At 33.2% G+C, this 23437-nt stretch overlaps 1 protein-coding gene across 4 annotated transcripts in view; it reads left to right on the top strand.

Annotated features, from left to right (window-relative positions):
• The window catches only part of SACS (sacsin molecular chaperone), an 82595-nt gene extending 60789 nt beyond the window's left edge, over window positions 1–21806 (top strand). For 2 of the 4 annotated variants that reach the window (XM_074216210.1, XM_074216212.1), the window contains 2 exons: window positions 2491–2517; window positions 8813–21806. In XM_074216210.1, coding sequence (XP_074072311.1) covers window positions 2491–2517; window positions 8813–20364 — 11579 coding nt within the window. In that variant the 3' untranslated portion in view covers window positions 20365–21806. The remainder of the gene's footprint in view (window positions 1–2490; window positions 2518–8812) is intronic. The other 2 variants (XM_074216213.1, XM_074216211.1) reach the window with 2 other exon arrangements.
• The last annotated feature ends 1631 nt before the right edge of the window (window positions 21807–23437 follow it).

Consider the following 23437-nt stretch of genomic DNA (forward strand, 5'->3'; position numbering starts at 1 on the left):
ATCATGATGGTAAAGTCATGTCAACTAACATTTATTATATTATCATTTATTATGTTCACTTGCTGTGTGCCAGGTGCTGTATTAAGCACTGATAGAAAGTTTAGCAGTTCATTTTTTTATGGAGCTCAAATCTATTGGACAAGACAATGTGCAAACCAGCCATGTATAAATAAGAACTGTAAAGGTTCCAAAGGGAAGGCAGTATGATTAAGGAAGCCTGGGGAAAGTCTTTTTGCAGACAGTGAGACTTTAGCTGTTACTTAAGAAAGCCAGAGAAGCTAGGAGTGGAGATGAGGAGAAAATTCCATGTATAAGAAAAACCCAGTGAAAATGTACAAAGTCACGAGATGGTGAACAACAAGGTGACCAGTGTCTGGTTCACAGTCTGGAGGAGAATTAATATACAAGAAAACTGGAATTGTAGGAAGGAATCAGTTGAAAGTTTTAAAAGCTGAATGAGGGATTTGTATTTGATCTTTAAGGTAATGAACCACTGGAGTTTACTGGTCACATCTGTGGTTTAGGAAAATTAATTTGATAGCTTCATAAAGGATGAATTGGAGTGGGTGCTTTTGGTACAAGGCAGATTTAAGGCAAAGAGATCATCCAACAGGCTATTGCAGTAGTCCAGGTGTAAAATGAAGAAATGCTCACATTACTGTTGTATACCTATACTATTGGTGTTACGAAAGTAGAAATAACTTGATTTGGCAACAGATTGGATAATGGAGAGTGAGAGAGAGGAATCAAGGATGACATTTAAGTTGAAAAACTAGGTAGATTATTAGAATGGTGGCACTATTGACAATAGTAGGGAAACTGAGAAGCAATGGTTTGGTGGAAAGCTACTGTTGTTCTGTTTTGGATTTTTGAGTTTAGATGTCTCTGGGATTTTTAGTTCAAGATGTGAGACAGTTGGAATCTATGAAAGAGATGAGGGCTGTTCAAATAGATCAGAGTCATAGCATAATCATATAGAGTTGATAATTACAATCATGGAAGCTGATGATAGAACTAAGAAAAATAGTATAATAGAGAAAAGTACAAGATTGGGTGTTGTGGAATTCTAATGCTTTTCCATTGTTACCTGAAAAAAGATCCAGTAGAGTATTCATACAGGTGAACCCAGGAGAAAGTAGTCATGAAAACCTAGATGGAAGAGAATATGATAATCTGATGGTGAGTGACTGTGACAGACCAGAGAGGTCAAGAAGGATGAGGATTGAGAAAAAGGTCATTAGATTTGCCAATTAAGAGTTAAATAATTTCTTAGAACAGTTTCGGTTGAATGATGAGTTTAAGAAGCCAGATTACAGAGTTAAGAAGAGCGTGAGAGAATTGGTTGGGGAGGGAACCTGTTATAGACAGATGGCTTTCTCAAGGAGTTTAGTCATTAATAGGAAGAGAAATATGATAGCTGGTGGGGATGGAGAGATTGGGAGAATGAGGGATTGTGGGTATATTTTAAGTAAATATAGGGAATTAATTAGACAGGTAATGATTAAAGATTAGTGAGATAGGGAGGACAGAGGAGGAAATTTGGAGGACAAGACAGAATGGAATGGGTTCACTTGTACATATAGAAAGGTTATCTTTGGCACAGAGAAGAACCATTAAATGTCAAAAGCAGTAAAGGAGAAGATTAGTCTAAGGAGACATCTGAGGAATATGAGATGAGGAAGAAAGGAGGAGAGGGAGATTTTGATAAATAGGCTCATTTTTTTTTCAGTGAAATATGAGGCAGGCTTCTCAGTTGAGAAGATGGAGTAAAGTGAACTTTGAGAGGTTTGGCAAGTGATGAAGAGTTGGAAAAGCTACTTTTGATGAGGAGGATTGTGAATAGATTAGGAGAATGTAAAAGGATTACCTTGAGATTATGTAGTATAAACTTGTAATGGTGTCATAATTTTATCCAGCTTTGTTCAACAGTGAATACAAAGGCAATGAGTGATGGAAGTAATACAGAGCTGGAATTTTAAAGGATAAAGAGTAGGATTTTTGATAGTATAAAAGGGCAAGGAAATTGAAAGAAGACAGTATAGAGTTGAACTGCCTTACCAAAAAGAGGTCAAAATGGGGAAGGGAGAGGAGTATAAGAGGAAGATTTTTAAATTTAGTTTATAATGTATTGTACTACAAACTTTTGAAGATTGCTTATGTGAGGAGAAGTGTACTTAGCTGATGTTTATACATGGTGTAATCTCTAATAATTATAATCTTGTTGGCAGCTCATCCAGATAAATAGAATACAATAAATATCTTTATTTGGTTTATAGAATTGAATTTAAAATAGTTCTATTTCTATCCTTTTTATTTTCCTCATAAATAAAATGAGATCATTGGATAAGTTGCTTTTTGAGGTGTTTCAGCTTAAAGATTCTGTGATTTACAAAAAAGCATAACTGTTTTTCATACAGTAGATATTTTTGTTTTTATTATATTTTTATGAAATTAATCCTTTTTCTAAGAATGAATTTGATTATATTCTAGCTCAACAACTTCTCTGGGGATATTCAGGTAGGCTTATTGATTGAACATTGTGTAATTTGAAGCCTGGTGTTTGTTTGCTTTTGGATATATCCTCATTCTTGAAACTGTCAGAAATTAAATTTATTGCCAGATTATTGGTGATAAATATTAAAATTTAAAACAGACATGAATGTATAGTAATTTAAGTATTCTTTATTCTGAATATTAGCATAAAAATTCAATTTGCTTATTTGGATATGTATAATGGAACTAATTCATTGGCCTTAAATTTAAAAGATACTTAGCCTGATATAAATCATGTGCTAAATTGTAACACCTAATGCAATTATAGTCTACTTCTAATAGAAATTATAATTATCCAGAGCAAAGAAAAAAACGACCTGGAATAATGAATAATATATATGATATAGGGAATGCCATGGGGAAATTTTTATGCTATGGGCCGGGGTAGTATAAATCATAGAAGAAAGATGTTAAATCTTTGAAATACTGCTGCATAGGAAGCAGAATGACACCCTTCACCCATGTGTTCATGTGAACTTTTCCCTTACATGAACACATTGCCACTTTTTGAACAAGAAAAGCACTACAATTTAATGCTTTATAGAAACTGACTGTGTTCAGTTGTATGCAATCCTCAACATAGGAAATACTAATATGAGGACTAGCTTAGAAATTAGCATGTTTTAAATTCTCTTAGACTAATATATTTAAATGCAACATAATTAAAATTTTTTTCGAACTTTTACTGAAAGTAAAAATAGAGTACTGTAGTTATATAAATCATAGCCAGAGACTTTGAAAATGCATTTGATAGTTCAATTATGGCAGTAGTTTGTCTAGGAGCTATGGACTCAAGCAGTTATGCACAAGTCATTAAACAGAATTACAGACCAATAACAATAGTGACAGTTCTACCTTAGTGAAAACCGCAACATCTACACTGAGTTTATTATTTTGTTGCTCACTGTCCTTGATTAAGGGATTTGCTAAAATGTTAGCATTTGTACTTTTGAGCTTTCCTTGAAGCCAATGACATTGTTGAATATTAGTTTTCTTTTTTGGGAAGACAAGGCTTAACCTAGAACTTAATGAGATGCTTTGTTAAGCTTTTCTATATTTGTGTGGGAACAAATGAAATACTTTTTTCTTTATGAAATATTGTAGTGAACTGCTATAAAACATTAAATTAAAACTGTCATTGTTAATCACCTCTTGAAGAATTTTCTCAATTTAGATTCTATCTCTCATAGTATAGATGGTAACTTTTAATTTTAGTGAAGTGTCTTTAGGATACCAGGAAAAAACTCCCTAACAATGATTGCCAAACAAAAAAATGGATTGGAATCCCTCAGAACACAGAGTGCAAAGAGGTCTGCCTTTGGAGACAGAAAATATGAATTCATATTCTACCTTTAGCACTTATTTCTTAAGTAATCTTAGATTCTCTCTGGGCCTCATTTTCCTCATTTGTGAAACAAAAGGGTTGGAATAGGTAATCTCTGAAGTCCTTTCTCAACTTTAGGTCTATAATCTTATGAGCCTGTGAAAGAGGTCTTCTGTCATTAGTTGAATTGACCATGTGATTCCAGTGTTTCTATGGTCAAATAATTCATCCTTCTAGACTGTTCCTTGGAATGTCATTCATATGTAGAGTCAATCACTGGGGCCCAGTGTCTCTCTAGCTTAAAAAAAGTTATTTTAGAAATTTTCAAAACTTGCTTCTCCTGGAATATGTTTTGAAAACCTAAGGTTACTAATATGCTGTGATTAGATATTCACTTTAGGGACTTTTAGTTGTTTTTTGAAGTATACAAGCAGAAAATTAGGATATTATTGAAATATGATTCTTATGATCTTAGGTATTTGTTATAGAGCTGCTAATTAGGCTGACCCCACAAAACCTAAATTTATTGGAATTATCGGGAATTGTGGGTTTGTGAATTTTTAACTGAAATTTTTTGTTTTAAACAAATTTGTATTAATATACTTTTTTTTTTAAACTTGGTAAAATAAATGCTATGGATAGGTCCTGGACTTGTGATTTCATTGTCTCTTGGGTAAGAAAAACTATCATATCAATGTATCTCAGCACCTTCTCTGTAGTTTATACCCTTTAAGACTTGTCCAGAACATGGACAAGTTTAGTAATTTGCCTAGAATCACACAACTAATATGTCTTGCAGATGGGATTTTAATCCTGCCTTCAGGACTAGTCTATCAACCAGATCACACTGTCTCATACAAATAAAAAGCAAACATAATTTAATCTTTGACTGGTGCTTAGAATCTTGCAGTAGTTCAAGGTTGTTATTATAATGGTCTATGTAAGAGATTGTATTGATCTGTACTGACACCATAATTTACCAGGAAATGTTTTTTTCAAAGAAAGAAAACCTCTGGTTTGAGCTGGTTTTCTTACACCTTTTTTATTTTTCTTAAAAATAAAGGGTACTGAAGCAGTTAGGTGGTGCAGTGGATTGAGCACTAGCCCTGGAGTCAGGAGTTCTTGAGTTCAAATCTGGCCTCAGACACTTAATAATTACCTAGCTCTGTGAGCTTGGGCAAATCACTCAACTCCATTGCCTTTAATTAAATAAATAAATGAATAAATAAATAAATGATACTAAACAAAGTGCAACAACAAAAGCTACCAAGTAATTGAACTTATTTGTTCTAATTCCTGGGTCTGAGTTGAAGTTTTATTGTTCTATATGCAAGAATCTTTTTAGACCAAGGCTTTTTAAACCTTTTTTATTTTATCAGTCCCTATAACTGGTAGTGAAACCTACCTTCATAATTTTAAATAATCCACTAAGTTTCAATTCAAGGTTAGTAAAAATAGAACTTTTTTGCCATCTAAATTCATGCATTCCCTAAAACCTACCCATTGGAGTATATCTTTGGAGCCTGTGTAAGACCCCCTATCTTAGACACATAAATATCATTGAATTTTTTGATACTTGAGAAAACTTTACCTTATTTCTAAATTTTGGATAAACATTTTTCCAGGGGAATTTTGTTGCTTTTGTAAATCTTTAGCAGTCATTACTGGAAATTAGTGATTAGTTAAGTTTAAGGCCATGGAAAACATTAATGATTTATAAAAATTCTATAAATTCTGTGCTGATAATATTGCATAAATTGAGTAATTTCTGAGGAAAAATATTTCTTGTATATTAAATGCTTACTAATCCAGAGTATGAAAATGTTTTCTTTTGTATTAACAGTTTTGTTTGTTATAACTTAAAATTGGTGAGGATTCAAAGCAATAAAACAAAAGGAGAAATCAGAACTTCAAATTTGCCTAAGGTCAATGCTTAGGTTTAAGCCTCAACGATTTCCTTTTTTTCCCCTCTAGTGTGGTTTTACACGAGCATGGTTGGTGTGTTAGCTAACTGCATGCTTTTTGTGTTTGTGTTGTAAATGGACATTTTATTCATGTCAGTATCTGACAATTTGCCTATAATTGTATATTTTTATATGAAACTATTAGGTAAGATTGTTTGCTAGATGAACATTACACCTAACCATTATAAATATAGGACATTAGTAACCTACATATAAGAATCATGTTTTTTTGATATCAGTCAAATAAACATTAATGTTTAATTTTCTCATCTGTAAAATAAAGCAAAACAAAAACTTCACAAATCTGAAGTTTTTATTTTTCATTAAAAGCATCATTATGGTTTTGATGTATATAATAAGATTTTTTTGTAATAGTCTAGACTTCAGAGTTTATTTCAATGATTTTGTTATAAAAATTATTTAAATTACAAGTAACATAATAGAATAATACTGTTTTATCTTATAAAAATGCATTATCTTCCTTTTCCCAAATTAAATTTTAAAAAAGAAAATTGTATTGATGTTTTGATTTAGAAGTAAACATGTAAAAATACTATAATTTTTGAATCTAATTTACATTAATTTCTGGATGCCCATTTTTAATATTTAAAAAACTAAGAAAAGATTTAAATAATAGAAAATTATTAGTGTTTGTATCATAATAATCCCTTTAATTTTGTGCCATAATCATCATAGTTATAGGTCAGATCATTTTGAATTTTCAACATTAATGAATAGTCTGGATTTCTATTTCAAACTAAATCTTTTTATTCTGGTTTTGCCTTATTTTTGTTCGAATATTAGAAACAAACTTACTGTCACTAAGAAAGACTATTTTAAAGTAAATACACTATTAAAGTACTATTTTTGCTTGAGAATGAGATGTGGATCCACCACACCCTTCCAGATTTTTTGTAAGAATTTATAATTTTATTCTGATTTTGAATTTAAAATTAAATGCTATGATGTTGAATATGAAAATATTTGGAATATGGTTGACAGTGCCATCATATAGGAGCCAAAATATTAACATATCCCCTACAGCCAGGATGATACTACTTGAAAAATAACTTGTGTTAAAATTTAGTTGTGTCTCCCTTTCTTTAAGACTCTATAAAACTTCCCCCTCCCCTGAGTTGGAAGTAATGGAAATGTATTTCTCAAACATCCTATGTTCTCTAGCTTATTTTATAATAATATCTTTTCAAAACTTATTCAGAATTTAATTATAGGCTTGAAATTTCTCAGAACAATATTACTAAATTCCTTTGCTTCGCAATGCCTTTGTAAGCATTGATGCTTAATTTTCCCATCTGTAAAACAAAACAGAAACTTCACAGATATGAAGTTTGTAATTTCATTAAAGGGATCATGTTTTTGCAGTTTAGTATATCACTTTATATTTTAAAATTTTTTGATACATCTTTAACCCACAGTATAAAAATCAACAGATAAAAGAACCACATCCAAAATATGCAAAATTTTATACACTTAGTCCTTAAGAGATCCCTATTCCCCTGGGATGAAATATAGTTTTATCACATAATCTCCAGGGTCAAGATTTTAAAAGTATTTTTTATTGGCATCTTTTGTTTTTTATGTCAATTTCATTTCCCATTATAGCTCTGGAACCAAGATTGTTGAAGCAATAGTACTTTTTTTGAAAAAAGGAGATTTCTAGAGATAAATGGTATTCCTTAATACTTATAAGTTATCTTAATAATGTAGTGGTGAAATATTTTAGCTTAATTTTTTCTCTGTTTTAGTTCTTCTGATTAAGAATATATTAAAAATACCAAAATGTTTTGTGTTGGGAATTCTAAGCTAGAAACTTGATATCTGGACCTGAGAACTTATTGAAGTTACTGTAATCTAGAGGGATTATGGTACAGTTAAAGGAACAGTGACTAGGAGTGAAGAAACTCAAATTTTGGTTTTGTTCTTCTACTCTGTGACTGTGGTTGGTGAAGTTTTTTAACATTTTGAAATTTTTTTGGCTGTTTCCCATTTTGTAAAAATGAGGGACTTCAGTTATCTTCACTGTTCCTTATGGTTCAGTGGTGTCATATATTTGAGGGACAAATGAAACCAATTCTTCTGATATGAATGAAATATTGTATATGTTTTCAATTATTGCTTAAGATATTTTTATTCAAAGATTTGCCATTTGATGAAAAAATCATTTGTAGGCACAAATGGTTCAAATATCTTTGCAGTTTTCAATCAATTCAACTGAATATATATAGAAATACAAAATACATTCACACAGACCTTAAATATAAATTGATTTAAAATGCATTGAAATTGTTTTGAATTGGTAGTAAAATGTCATATAATTAGAGGCTTTGATAGATATGCCCTTATCAGAAAATATGCAACTTAATTATTTAGGGAGTATGTATATTTTAAATGTAAATGTGCCCATAAAGATACTATCTACATTTTTTTCTGATGCTTTTAAAAGAAATTTAATATTTTAAAGAATTGCAATACGTTAAATACATGTATTGTTAAAAAGATTATTCAACTGAATGGCAAAAACTATGATAATATGCTTTTGGAAATATGGTCTTTGTAGTATAATTTAGAAAGCATCATTATATATACATATGTAGTGTTTTATTTTTTAAAGCATCAAAGACAGAAACTTTTATTCAAAGGCTATATGTATACACACATTTAAAAATACATATATGCATTCACACAAATATGCATGTATATATGTATATATACACATATAGGTACATACATTTGATCTAATTGTTACTCAAAATTTTGTTTTAGGTAGACTAGTTATTCACACATACACATATATATATATATATATTTGTGTTTGTAAACATACATAAACACGTGTGTGTATATATATATATATATATATATATATATATATGAATTAAAATATAAAACCAAAACCATTAGAGTTTTATATCTATTAACTAGTAACATTATTATTCAATATAATTTACAGGAAGACCCTGCACTCAACTGCACCTTTTGAATCCAGAACGATTTGCACGTCTTATTAAAGAAGTAATGAATACATTTTGGCCTGGCAGAGAATTGATAGTTCAGTGGCATCCATTTGCTGAAGACAGTGATCATCCATCTGTTGCATGGCTTAAGATGGTCTGGAAGAATCTTTATATACATTTTTCAGAAGATCTGACTCTCTTTGATGAAATGCCACTTATCCCTAAGACTACATTGGAGAAAAGTCAGACCTTTGTGGAACTAATTAGACTCAGGATCCCATCACCAATTATTTTAGATGATGAATCTGAAACACAGCTTCCAGAATTTTTAGCAGACATTGTACAAAAGCTTGGAGGCATTGTCCTTAAAAAACTAGACTGTTCTATACAGCATCCTCTTATTAAAAAATATGTACATTCCCCATTACCTAGTGCTCTTTTACAGATAATGGAGAAGATGTCATTGCAGAAACTGTGTAATCAAATAGCTTCATTGCTTCCAACACATAAAGATGCTTTGAGGAAATTCTTAGCTAGTTTAACTGATATAAATGAAAAGGAAAAAAGAATCATTCAGGAATTGACAATATTTAAAAGAATTAATCATTCATCCAGTCAAGGGATTTCCTCTTTTACAAAACTGAAAGGTTGTAAAGTGTTACATCATACTGCCAAACTTCCACCAGATCTGAGACTCTCCATTCCAGTAATTGACAACAGTGATGAAGCTACCATGCGTTTGGCAAATATGTTAAAAGTAGAGCAGTTAAAAAGCACTGGCTGCCTAAAGTTTATTTTAAAAGATATTGAAAATGGATTTTATTCTCAAGAAGAAGCAACACAGCTTATGCTATGGATTCTTGAACATCTGTCCTCTCTGAAAAATGAAAATCCACGTGTAATTGATTGGGTGATGCCATTAAGATTTATTAACATTTCACATGGACATATTGTTTCAGCCAGTGAACTCTTTGATTCTGCTATTAGTATACTGCAGGATTTGTTTTATGCTGAAGAAGAAATCTCCTTTCCACCTAGTATTTTTACTTCCTCTTCAGATGTTCTTCATTCTTTGAGACAAATTGGATTAAAAAATGAAACTGGTCTCAAAGAAAAAGATATCATACAAGTGGCAAAAAAAATTGAAGAATTACAAGTTAGTTCTAACTCAAATTTGGATGCCCTTTTAAAGAAAGCTAAAACTCTTTTAATGTTGTTGAATAACAATCATTCACTATTACAGTCACCTGAAGCAAAAGCAACACTGAAGAAGATAAAGTGGGTTCCAACATGCAAGGAAAGACCTCCAAATTATCCAGGATCTTTAATCTGGAAAGGAGACTTTTGTAATCTTTGTTCACCACCAGAAATGTGTGATATATCTCATGCTACTTTAGTTGGTTCATCAGTTCCTCTTGTTGAAAGTGTCCATGCAAATTTGGAAAAAGCTCTTGGTATATTCACAAAACCTAGTATAAATGCAGTCTTAAAACACTTTAAGATTGTTGTTGATTGGCATAGTTCAAAAACCTTTAGTGATGAAGACTATTACCAATTTCAACATATTTTGCTGGAAATTTATGGTTTCATGCATGATCATTTAGATGAAGGCAAAGAAGCTTTCAAAGCTTTGAAGTTTCCATGGGTCTGGACAGGTAAAAAATTTTGTCCCCTGGCTCAAGCAGTAATAAAACCAATTCATGATCTTGAACTTCAGCCATATTTGCATAGTGTGCCTAAAACTATGGCAAAATTTCACCAGCTGTTTAAGGCCTGTGGTTCAATAGAAGAGTTGACATCAGACCATATTTCCATGGTCATTCAGAAGATATATCTTAAAAGTGATCAAGAACTCAGTGAAGAAGAAAGCAAACAAAATCTTCATCTAATGCTGAATATTATACGATGGCTATATAGCAATCAGATTCCAGCAAGTCTCAATACACCAGTTCCAATTTACTTTAGCAAGAATCCTTCAAAACTTATTATGAAACCAATTCATGAATGCTGTTACTGTGATATTAAAGTTGATGACCTTAATGATTTACTGGAAGATTCTGTGGAACCAATAATTTTGGTGCATGAGGATATACCCATGAAAACTGCAGAATGGTTAAAAGTTCCATGCCTTAGTACAAGATTGATCAATCCTGAGAATATGGGATTTGAACAATCAGGACAGAGAGAACCACTTACTGTAAGAATTAAAAACATCCTGGAAGAATATCCTTCAGTTTCAGATATTTTTAAGGAGTTACTTCAAAATGCTGATGATGCAAATGCAACAGAATGCAATTTCATGATTGATATGAGAAGGAATATGGACATAAGGGAGAATCTTCTAGATCCAGGAATGGCAGCTTGTCATGGGCCTTCTCTGTGGTCATACAATAATTCTGAATTCTCTGATTCAGACTTTATAAACATAACTAGATTAGGAGAATCTTTAAAAAGAGGAGAAGTTGATAAAGTTGGAAAATTTGGTCTTGGATTTAATTCTGTGTATCATATCACTGACATTCCCATCATTATGAGTCGAGAGTTCATGATAATGTTTGATCCAAATATAAACCATCTGAGTAAACATATTAAAGATAAATCTAATCCTGGCATCAAAATTAATTGGAGTAAACAACAAAAAAGGCTGAGGAAATTTCCTAATCAATTCAAACCATTTATAGATGTGTTTGGCTGTCAGTTACCACTAACTGTAGAAGCACCTTACAGTTATAAAGGAACTCTTTTCCGACTTTCATTTAGAACCCAACAAGAAGCTAAACTGAGTGAAATCAGTAGTACTTGCTATAATACAGCAGACATTTACTCCCTTGTGGATGAATTTAGCCTCTGTGGACATAGACTTATCCTCTTCACTCAAAATGTTAGTACCATGTTTTTGAAATACTTGAAAATTGAAGAAACCAATCCTAGTTTAGCACAAGATATAATTATCATTAAAAAGACCATTTGTTCCTCCAAAGCATTAAATGTACCTATTTTAAGTGTTTTAAAAGAGGCTGCTAAGCTCATGAAGACTTGCAGTAGCAGTAATAAAAAACCTGTGGATATACCAAAATCATCTTGTATATTACAAATCACAGTTGAAGAATTTCGCCATGTGTTCAGAAGAATTGCTGATTTACAGTCACCACTTTTTAGGGGTCCTGATGATGATCCAGCAACCTTATTTGAAATGGCAAAATCAGGACAGGCTAAAAGGCCATCTGAAGAGCTACCACAGAAAACAGTGGATTCTACAACATGGCTAATATGCACCTGCATGGATACTGGGGAGGCTTTAAAATTTTCTCTGAATGAAAGTGGAAAAAGACTTGGGCTTGTCCCCTGTGGAGCAGTGGGAGTCTTATTTTCTGAAGCTCAAGATCAGAAATGGACTGTGAAGCAACATATTGGTGAAGTTTTCTGTTATTTACCTCTGCGAATAAAAACAGGGTTGCCAGTTCACATCAATGGCTGTTTTGCAGTTACTTCAAATAGGAAAGAAATATGGAAGACAGATACAAAAGGAAGGTGGAACAATATATTCATGAGACATGTTATTGTTAAAGCGTATCTAGAAGCACTCAGTGTTTTACGAGAGTTAGCTATAAGTGGAGAACTAATTGATTATACATATTATGCAGTTTGGCCTGATCCTGATTTAGTTCATGATGATTTTTCTGTGATATGCCAAGGTTTTTATGAAGATATAGCTCATGGTAAAGGTAAAGAAGTATCTAGAGTCTTCTCTGATGGATCTATGTGGGTTTCTATGAAGAATGTGAGATTTTTAGATGATTGTATACTGAAAAGATCAGACATTGGTCCTGCTGCTTTCAAGATATTTTTAAAATACCTTAAGAAAACTGGATCAAAGAATCTCTGTGCTGTTGAACTTCCTTCTTCAGTAAAATTGGGATTTGAAGAAGCAGGTTGCAAACAGATACTCCTTGAAAACACATTTTCTGAGAGACAGTTTTTTTCAGAAGTATTTTTCCCAAACATACAAGAAATTGAAGCAGAACTTCGGGATCCTTTGATGTATTTTGTTTTAAATGAAAAGATTGAGGAATTCTCTGGAATTCTTCGTGTAACTCCATGTGTTCCTTGCTCTTTGGAGGGCCATCCTTTAGTCTTGCCCTCAAGATTGATACATCCTGAAGGACGAGTTGCAAAGTTATTTGAAACTAAAGATGGAAGATTTCCTTATGGCTCCACTCAGGATTATCTTAATCCCATTATTTTGATTAAACTTGTTCAATTAGGAATGGCAAAGGATGATATATTATGGGATGATATGTTAGAACGTGCAGAGTCAGTAGCTGTAATTAATAAAAGAGACCATGCTGCTGCTTGCCTAAGAAGTAGCATTTTATTAAATCTTATTGATGAAAAACTGAAAATCAGGGATCCTAGAGCAAAAGAATTTTCGGCAAGATATCAAACAATCCCTTTCCTCCCATTTCTAACAAAACCGGCAGGTTTCTCCCTGGAATGGAAAGGTAGCAGTTTTAAACCTGAAACTATGTTTGCAGCAAATGATCTTTTTACAGCTGAGTACCAAGATATAGTTTGTCTTTTAGAACCAATTCTCAATGAAAATTCTCATTCTTTTAAAGGTTGTGGTTCGATCTCATTGGCTGTCAAAGAGTTTTTGGGGTTACTTAAGAAACCAACAGTTAATTTGGTTATAAACCAGTTAAAAGAGGTTGCAAAATCACCTGATGGAATTACATTGTATCAGGAGAATATCACGAATGCTTGCTACAAATATCTACATGAGGCAATGCTACAAAATGAAACTGCAAAGATAGCAATTATTGAACAGCTTAAAACTTATAGTTTCATTTTGATTGAGAATGTTTATGTTGAACCAGAAAAAGTATCACTTCATTTGAACTTTGATGCTGCACCATATCTCTATCAGTTGCCAAATAAATATAAAAATAATTTCCGTGAACTTTTTGAAATTATAGGTGTGAGACCTTCTTTTAGAGTTGAAGATTTTGCCCTTGTGTTGGAATCAATAAATCAAGAGAGAGGGACAAAACAAATAACTGAAGCAAACTTTCAGCTTTGTAGACGAATTATTAGTGAAGGAATATGGAGTCTTATTAGAGAAAAGAATCAAGAATTTTGTGAGAAAATGTATGGCAAAATACTGTTACCAGACACTAATCTGGCTCTTTTGCCTGCTGAATCGTTATGTTATAATGATTGTCCCTGGATAAAAGTCAAAGATACCACTGTAAAATACTGTCATGCTGATATTCCTAGGGAAGTAGCTGTAAAACTTGGAGCAGTACCAAAGCGACATAAGGCTTTAGAAAGATATGCATCCAATATCTGTTTTACAACACTTGGAACTGAATTCGGACAGAAAGAAAAACTCACCAGTAGGATTAAAAGTATCCTTAATGCTTATCCTTCAGAAAAAGAAATGTTGAAAGAGCTCCTTCAAAATGCTGATGATGCTAAAGCTACAGAAATTTGTTTTGTTTTTGACCCAAGGCAACATCCAGTTGATAGAATATTTGATGATAAATGGGCACCACTTCAAGGGCCAGCACTGTGTGTTTATAATAACCAACCATTTACTGAAGATGATGTTAGAGGAATTCAAAACCTTGGCAAAGGTACAAAAGAAGGAAATCCTTGTAAAACTGGACAATATGGCATAGGATTCAATTCTGTATATCACATTACTGACTGCCCTTCTTTTATTTCTGGTAATGATATACTTTGTATTTTTGATCCTCATGCAAGATATGCACCAGGAGCTACATCGGTTAGCCCTGGACGCATGTTTAGGGATTTAGATTCAGATTTCAGAACACAGTTCTCAGATGTTCTAGATCTCTATTTAGGTGATCATTTTAAACTGGATAATTGCACAATGTTTAGATTTCCCCTTCGTAATGGAGAAATGGCCAAAGTTTCAGAAATTTCTTCTGTTCCATCATCAGACAGAATGGTTCAGAACCTTTTGGATAAATTGCGTTCAGATGGGGCAGAACTTCTTATGTTTCTTAATCATATGGAAAAGATTTCTATTTGTGAAATAGAAAAGGCAACAGGTGCCCTAAATGTACTATATTCAGTAAAAGGGAAAATAACTGATGGAGACAGATTAAAAAGGAAACAATTTCATGCATCTGTGATTGACAGTGTTACCAAAAAGAAGCAGCTGAAAGACATACCAGTGCAACAAATTACATATACTATGGATACTGAAGACTCTGAAGGTAACCTTACAACCTGGTTAATTTGTAACAGATCAGGATTTTCAAGCATAGACAAAGTTTCTAAGAGTGTTATTTCAGCTCATAAGAATCAGGATATTACTCTTTTTCCACGTGGTGGAGTAGCAGCTTGCATTACTCATAATTACAAGAAACCTCATAGAGCCTTTTGCTTTTTGCCACTCTCTTTAGAAACAGGGTTACCTTTTCATGTAAATGGACACTTTGCATTAGATTCAGCAAGAAGAAATCTGTGGCGGGATGATAATGGAGTTGGTGTTCGAAGTGACTGGAATAATAGTTTGATGACTGCCTTAATAGCACCAGCATATGTTGAACTTCTGATTCAGTTAAAAAAACGCTATTTCCCAGGTACTGATCCCACTATGTCAATTTTACAAAATACAGCTATTCATGTTGTGAAAGACACTTTAAAAAAGTTTTTGTCATTTTTCCCAGTCAACAGGCTTGACCTGCAACCAGACTTATATTGTTTGGTGAAAGCACTTTACAGTTGTATTCATGAAGATCAGAAACGTTTATTGCCTGTAGTAAGGGCTCCAAACATTGATGGCTCAGATTTACATTCTGCAGTTATTATCACTTGGGTTAATATGTCTACTTCAAACAAAACCAAACCATTTTTTGACAACTTGCTTCAGGATGAATTACAACACCTTAAAAACGTAGAGTATAATATAACAACACGCAAAACTATAGCAGAAAATGTTTATAGACTAAAGCACTTACTTTTAGAAATTGGTTTCAACTTGATATATAACTGTGATGAAACTGCTAATCTTTACCACTGTCTCATAGATGCAGAAATTCCCGCTAGCTATGTAACTCCTGCAGATGTCCGGTCATTTTTGATGACATTTGCTTCTCCTGACACTAATTGTCACATTGGGAAATTGCCTTGCCGTCTTCAGCAGACAAATTTGAAACTGTTTCACAGTTTAAAGCTTTTGGTAGACTATTGCTTTAAGGATGCAGAAGAAAATGAGATGGTAGTAGAGGGACTGCCACTTCTTATTACAGTTGATAGTGTTTTACAGATTTTTGATGCAAAACGTCCCAAATTTCTTACAACATATCATGAATTGATACCTTCTCGCAAGGAGTTGTTTATGAATACACTGTATTTGAGATACAACAGTATTTTATTGACTAGCAAAGTTGCAAAAGTTTTTGACATTACTAGTTTTGCTGATTTATTATCCTCTGTGTTACCACGTGAATATAAAACTAAAAGTTGTACAAAGTGGAAAGAAAATTTTGCAAGTGAATCATGGCTTAAAAATGCATGGAATTTTATCAGTGAATCTGTGAATGTGAAAGAAGATCAAGAAGAAATAAAACCAACTTTTGACATTGTTGTAGATACACTAAAGGATTGGGCCCTGCTTCCAGGAACTAAATTTACAGTTTCAGCCAGTCAGCTTGTTGTTCCAGAGGGTGATGTCCTACTTCCTCTAAGCCTTATGCATATAGCTGTATTTCCAAATGCCCAGAGTGATAAAGTTTTCCATGCTTTAATGAAAGCTGGTTGTATTCAGCTTGCCTTAAACAAAATTTGTTCTAAAGACAATGTGATTGTTCCCTTATTGTCAGCGCACACAGCAAACATAGATAATCCTACAAGCATTTTGAAAGCCATACATTATATGGTCCAGACATCAACATTTAGAACTGAAAAATTAGCAGAACATGATTTTGAAGCTCTCTTAATGTATTTCAATTGTAACTTAAGTCACTTGATGTCTCAGGATGACATTAAAATTTTAAAATCACTTCCATGCTATAAGTCTATTAGTGGTCGATACATGAGCATTGCAAAATTTTCAGCATGTTATGTACTTACAAAAACCATCCCTTCAACAGAAGTGGAAAAATGGACACTATCCTCATCATCAGCATTTCTCGAAGAAAAAATACATTTAAAGGAGTTATATGAAGTTCTTAGTTGTGTGCCTGTTGATGATCTTGAAGTCTATTTGAAACACCTTTTACCAAAGATTGAAAATCTCTCTTATGATGCAAAATTAGAACATCTAATTTACCTGAAGAATAGATTATCTAGCATTGAAGAATCATCAGAGATAAAGGAACAGCTTTTTGAAAAGTTGGAAAGTCTACTGATAATTCATGATGCAAGTAATCGTTTAAAATCTGCAAAACATTTTTATGATAGAACTGTGAAAGTTTTTGAGGTTATGCTTCCAGAAAAATTATTCATTCCTAAGGATTTCTTTAAAAAATTGGAGCACCTCACTAAACCCAAGAACCAAGCTTCATTTTTGACATCATGGGTAATGTTCTTAAGAAATATTGGACTCAAATATATTCTTTCTCAACAACAATTACTACAGTTTGCTAAGGAAGTAAGTATGAGAGCGAATACAGAAAACTGGTCTAAAGAAACACTGCAAAACACAGTTGATGTCCTTCTTTATCACATATTTCAAGAGCGAATGGATTTATTATCTGGAAATTTTTTGAAAGAATTATCTCTAGTACCTTTCTTATGTCCTGAACGTGCTCCTGCTGAATTTATTAGATTTCATCCCCAATATCAAGAGGTAAATGGAACCCTTCCTCTTATACGGTTCAATGGGGCCCAGGTAAATCCTAAATTCAAACAGTCAGATGTCTTGCAGCTGTTGTGGACCTCTTGTCCTATTCTTCCTGAAAAAGCAACACCTTTGAGTATTAAGGAACAAGAAGGTAGTACTCTTGGGCCACAGGAACAACTTGAGCAAGTTTTGACTATGCTCAATGTTAATTTAGATCCTCCTCTCGATAAAGTCATTCATAATTGCAGAAATATATGCAACATAACAACTTTGGATGAAGAGATGGTCAAAACTAGAGCTAAGGTCTTACGGAGTATTTATGAATTTCTCAGTGGAGAAAAAAAAGAGTTCCGCTTTCAGCTTCGAGGAGTTGCTTTTGTTATGGTAGAAGATGGTTGGAAGCTTCTAAAACCTGAAGAAGTAGTGATAAATCTAGAGTATGAATCTGATTTTAAACCTTACTTATATAAATTGCCTTTAGAACTTGGCACCTTTCATCAGTTATTCAAACATTTAGGTACTGAAGATGTTATTTCAACTAAACAATATGTCGAAGTGCTTAGCCGTATATTCAAGAATTCTGAAGGAAAACAGTTAGATCCTAATGAAATGCGTACAGTTAAGAGAGTTGTTTCTGGATTATTCAAGAGTCTTCAAAATGATTCGATCAAGGTTCGGAGTGATCTTGAGAATATACGAGATCTTGTACTTTATCTTCCAAGTCAAGATGGTAGACTGGTAAAGTCAAGCATCTTAGTTTTTGATGATGCACCACATTATAAAAGCAGAATACAGGGACACATTGGAGTTCAAATGCTTGTTGATCTGAGCCAGTGTTACTTGGGAAAAGACCATGGTTTTCATACCAAGTTGATAATGCTCTTTCCTCAGAAGCTTAGGCCTCGTCTATTGAGTAGCATTCTTGAAGAACAGTTAGATGAAGAAACACCCAAAATTTGTCAGTTTGGAGCATTATGTTCTCTTCAAGGAAGATTACAATTACTTTTATCTTCAGAACAGTTCATTACTGGACTCATTAGAATTATGAAACATGAAAATGACAATGCTTTCCTGGCCAATGAAGAGAAGGCCATTAGGCTTTGCAAAGCCCTTCGAGAAGGCCTAAAGGTTTCATGTTTTGAGAAACTACAAACAACATTAAGAGTAAAAGGATTTAATCCTATTCCCCATAGCAAGAGTGAAACATTTGCTTTTTTAAAACGTTATGGCAATGCAGTAATTTTACTCTATATTCAACATTCAGACAGCAAAGATATAAATTTCCTATTAGCATTAGCAATGACACTTAAATCAGCAACTGATAATTTGATTTCAGACACCTCCTATTTAATTGCCATGTTAGGCTGTAATGACATTTATAGGATTAGTGAGAAACTTGACAGTTTGGGAGTGAAATATGATTCATCAGAACCATCAAAACTTGAACTTCCCATGCCTGGCACTCCAATACCTGCTGAAATCCACTATACTCTACTTATGGATCCAATGAATGTTTTTTATCCAGGAGAATATGTTGGATATCTTGTTGATGCAGAAGGTGGCGATATCTATGGTTCTTACCAGCCAACATATACATATGCAATTATTGTACAAGAAGTTGAAAGAGAAGATGCAGACAATTCTAGCTTTCTAGGAAAGATTTATCAGATTGATATTGGATACAGTGAATATAAAATAGTAAGCTCTCTTGATTTGTATAAATTTTCCAGACCTGATGAAAGTTCCCAAAGTAGAGACAGTGCACCCTCTACCCCAACTAGCCCTACTGAATTTCCAGTTCCTGGACTTCGCAGTATACCTCCCATTTTTGCTGGAAAAGAAAGCCATAAGACATCATCTTCAAAACACCACTCACCCAAAAAGATAAAGGCAAATTCTTTGCCAGAAATATTGAGGGAAGTGACATCAGTAGTAGAACAAGCATGGAAACTTCCAGAATCTGAAAGGAAAAAGATTATTAGACGGTTATATCTGAAATGGCATCCAGACAAAAATCCTGAGAATCATGATATGGCTAATGAAGTTTTTAAACATTTACAGAATGAAATTAGTAGACTAGAGAAACAGGCTTTTATAGATCAAAATACAGATAGAACATCAAGGAGAACATTTTCAACAGCTTCTCGATTTCAGTCAGACAAATATTCATTTCAGCGGTTTTATACTTCATGGAACCAAGAAGCAACAAGTCATAAATCAGAAAGGCAACAGCAAAACAAAGAAAAGGGTCCATCTTCTGCAGGGCAATCTTATTCTCAACGGTTCTTTGTTCCACCCACTTTTAAGACTGTAGGTAATCCAGTTGAGGCACGGAGGTGGTTAAGGCAAGCTCGAGCAAATTTTTCTGCTGCCAGAAATGACCTTCATAAAAATGCTAATGAATGGGTATGCTTTAAATGCTACTTATCCACTAAATTAGCTTTGATTGCTGCTGATTATGCAGTAAGGGGAAAATCAGATAAAGATGTGAAGCCAACTGCACTTGCACAAAAAATAGAGGAATATAGTGAACAGCTTGAAGGACTTACAAATGATGTTCATACATTGGAAGCTTATGGTGTGGATAGTTTAAAGACCAGGTATCCTGATTTACTTCCTTTCCCTCAAATCCCAAATGATAGATTCACTTCAGAAGTTGCTATGAGAGTGATGGAATGCACTGCTTGTATCATAATAAAACTTGAAAACTTTATACAACAGAAGGTATGAAGTGATGAAAGGGAACAATTTTTAGGTAGAGGTGAATATTGAACATGATGAATGCAAGCCTACATTCATTTGGCCATCATACTTCCGTGGACTGAATTAACCTCTTATCTAGGAGTTTTTGAAGTATAAGACACAAAATTGATACTAACTTTGGAAGACCATTATCATGAATTCTAACAAAAACACTTGAGCATAAAAGAAAAAATTATTTTTACAAAGTTATAGGAAAATGAGTCCCATAATTGTTAAATGTATGTATGAGTGGTTAAAATAACATGTTACTGAACTGCACTTTATATAGCCAAAGGTTTGCAGTGTCTCAGATAATGTCTTTATATGTTTCTTGCTAGGGTGAATTTGTTTGCAACAGGGTATAATTGTTTAAGGAATTAATGTAACACTGGACATATCACTAATCTAAACAAATAAGGGGAAGTTGCCTCTGGAGTTAAGATTTCTTTCCCACATTTTTATTTGAGTGGATTTTTTTGACCCGTTGTCTCTCATCAGCTGGCTCTGATTATGAATTTGTTTTCATTTTATATGTTAATAATATTCAGTACATCTGAATTGGTACAGTATTTTAATTATGGATCTTCCTTTATTATACATTCATAGTACTTATAAAAGTGTACCAAGTGTACTTTATGCTTTAATTTTAAAAGTTTTTAAAATGTTTTTTGTTTACAAGCTTCCTATTTAAAGATTTCATGTTAATAGTCCAAATTGATCATTGCGGTTTATTACCAGATGTTATTAATGTTTTTGAAAACTGCTTACCAAAATAGCTTTTTGAAGACTTATTATGTTTGTGTACATATTCTTTTCATAAACATAATTTATATAGTGTGGGTGTACAACTTTTCAGTGTTTTTTTGTTTCATATGTCTAATGGTGCTTCAATATAATGTTCCATTTTTTTGTCTTTCACTATGTCACTTCGTGATCTTTGGGACTTAGCATTTCAGATATTGCAAATTGTAATATCCGTGATAATGTCATGTAATTAATTTAGAACTTTTTTAAAAATAGGAATTATAATTTGAAAATTTTCCTCTCCAGGATTTGTCCATATCTGAAGTTCAGTATTTATCATGTCTAAATGTAATATATTTATTTGCCTGTTAGCACAGTGAAAGTGTAATTTTTTTTTCAGAATGTAAGAAAGAGTTCAGTAATAGTGAGTTTACACAAGTGCAGTAACTAAAACTAACTCTTGCAATCCAAAAGAAAACTATGCTGGTATAGACTTTTATGCAGTTAAGGGCTTAAAGAATGTGTTGAATCATTTTCCCTATTATTTGTAACAAAAAGAATGTTTGCTTCTTGAAAAATGTATTGCTTCTGAATGTGAAGCCATGTAATTATTTCTGCTGTTATATTAAGTGCCATAATTTTAATAAAGCAAACATATACATTACAAAGAAAAAGTTAATTGTTTTTTTAAAGTATGATTTTGGTTTATTTTATATTATTACAATAATTTTGTTATAAGAGTAAACATAAACCCTCCTTCCCCTCCAAGAAGATGAGAGACCTCAAGAATAGTGAGAGAGAGAAAAAAAATGTACTTCAGTCTGTGTTCAGATTCCAATGGCTCTGTCTCTGGGTTGAGTTGCCTTCTTTATCATGAGTCCACCAGAGACGTTGCTTCAATATTTTTCCCACAATTGCTATTACTAGCTGTATTTCCCTCTATTCTATTCCTCCCCACTCTCATTTATTCTTTTCTCTCTCCTTTCATCCTGGCCCTGTCCAAAAGTTTGTTGTATCTGAGTACCCTCTCCCACAATCTTCTCTTTCTTCTATCACCTATTCCCCCTTCCCCCCTTCCCTCCCCCCATTCCCCCTTATCCCATCCCTTCTCATTTTTCTCTAGGTTAAGATAGATATCTATACCCTATTAAGTGTGTATGTTATTTCCTCTCAGCCATTTCTGATGAGAATGAAGGCTCATTCATTTCCCCCTTGCCTTCCCTCATTCTATTCCATTAAAAAAGCTTTTTCTTGACTCTTATGTGAAATTTCTTAGCTCCTTCTTCCTCTCCTTTCCCTTCCAGTACTTTAATTTATCACCCATTGACTCCATCTTTTTACCATATTATACCATTATATTCTGCTCCTTCCTCTGCCCTGTCTATATATGCTCCTTCTAACAGCTCTTATGAATGAGAAAGTTCATATGAATTATCAATATCTTCTTCCCATGCAGGAATACAAACAGTTCCATATCATTAAGTTCCTCATAGTCCTTCTCGTCTACCCCCTCTATAGTTCACCAAAGTCCTGTACTTGGAGATCAAACTTTCTGTTCAGCTCTGGTTGTTTCAATGGGAAAGTTTGAAAGTCCCCTGTTTCACTGAAAGTCCATCTTTTCCCCTGGAAGAGGATGTTCAGTTTTGTTGGGTAATTGGTTCTCGGTTGTAAACCAAGATCTTTTGCCTTCCAGAATATCATATTCCAGTCCCTACAAGCTCTTATTGTAGATGCTGCCAGATCCTGTGTAATCCTGACTAGAACCTTGGTAGTTGAATTGTTTGTTTCTGGCAGCTTTTAGAATTTTCTCTTTGACTTGAGAGTTTGGGAATTTGGCTATAATATTCCTGGAAGATTTTCTTTTGGGATCTCTTTCAGGAGGTGGCTGGTGAATTCCTTCAATTTCTTTTTTACCCTCTGTTTCTAGGATCTCAGGGCAATTTTGCTGTATTATTTCTTGAAAAATGAAGTCAAGTCTCTTTTCCTGAGCATGACTTTCAGGTAGTACAATAATTTTTAAATTATTTCTTCTGGATCTGTTTTCAGGGTTGGTTGATTTTACAGTGAGATATTTCACATTTTCTTCTAATTTTTGGCTTTTTGGGAAGAGTTTTATTTCTTCCTGATTTCTTGCAAAGTCGTCATCTTTCTTTAGTTCCATTCTGCATTTGAAAGAGTTATTTTCTTGAGAGAGCTTTTTTAATCTCCTTTTCCAGCTGGCCAGTTCTGCTTTTTAAGGCATTCTTCTCATTTGCCTTTTGTTTTGCTTTTTCCATTAGGCCTAAATTGGTTTTTAACATATTATTTTCTTCAGTAC

The sequence above is a fragment of the Macrotis lagotis genome, chromosome 1 (genome assembly GCF_037893015.1).
Source record: "Macrotis lagotis isolate mMagLag1 chromosome 1, bilby.v1.9.chrom.fasta, whole genome shotgun sequence".
Taxonomy (NCBI): domain Eukaryota; kingdom Metazoa; phylum Chordata; class Mammalia; order Peramelemorphia; family Peramelidae; genus Macrotis; species Macrotis lagotis.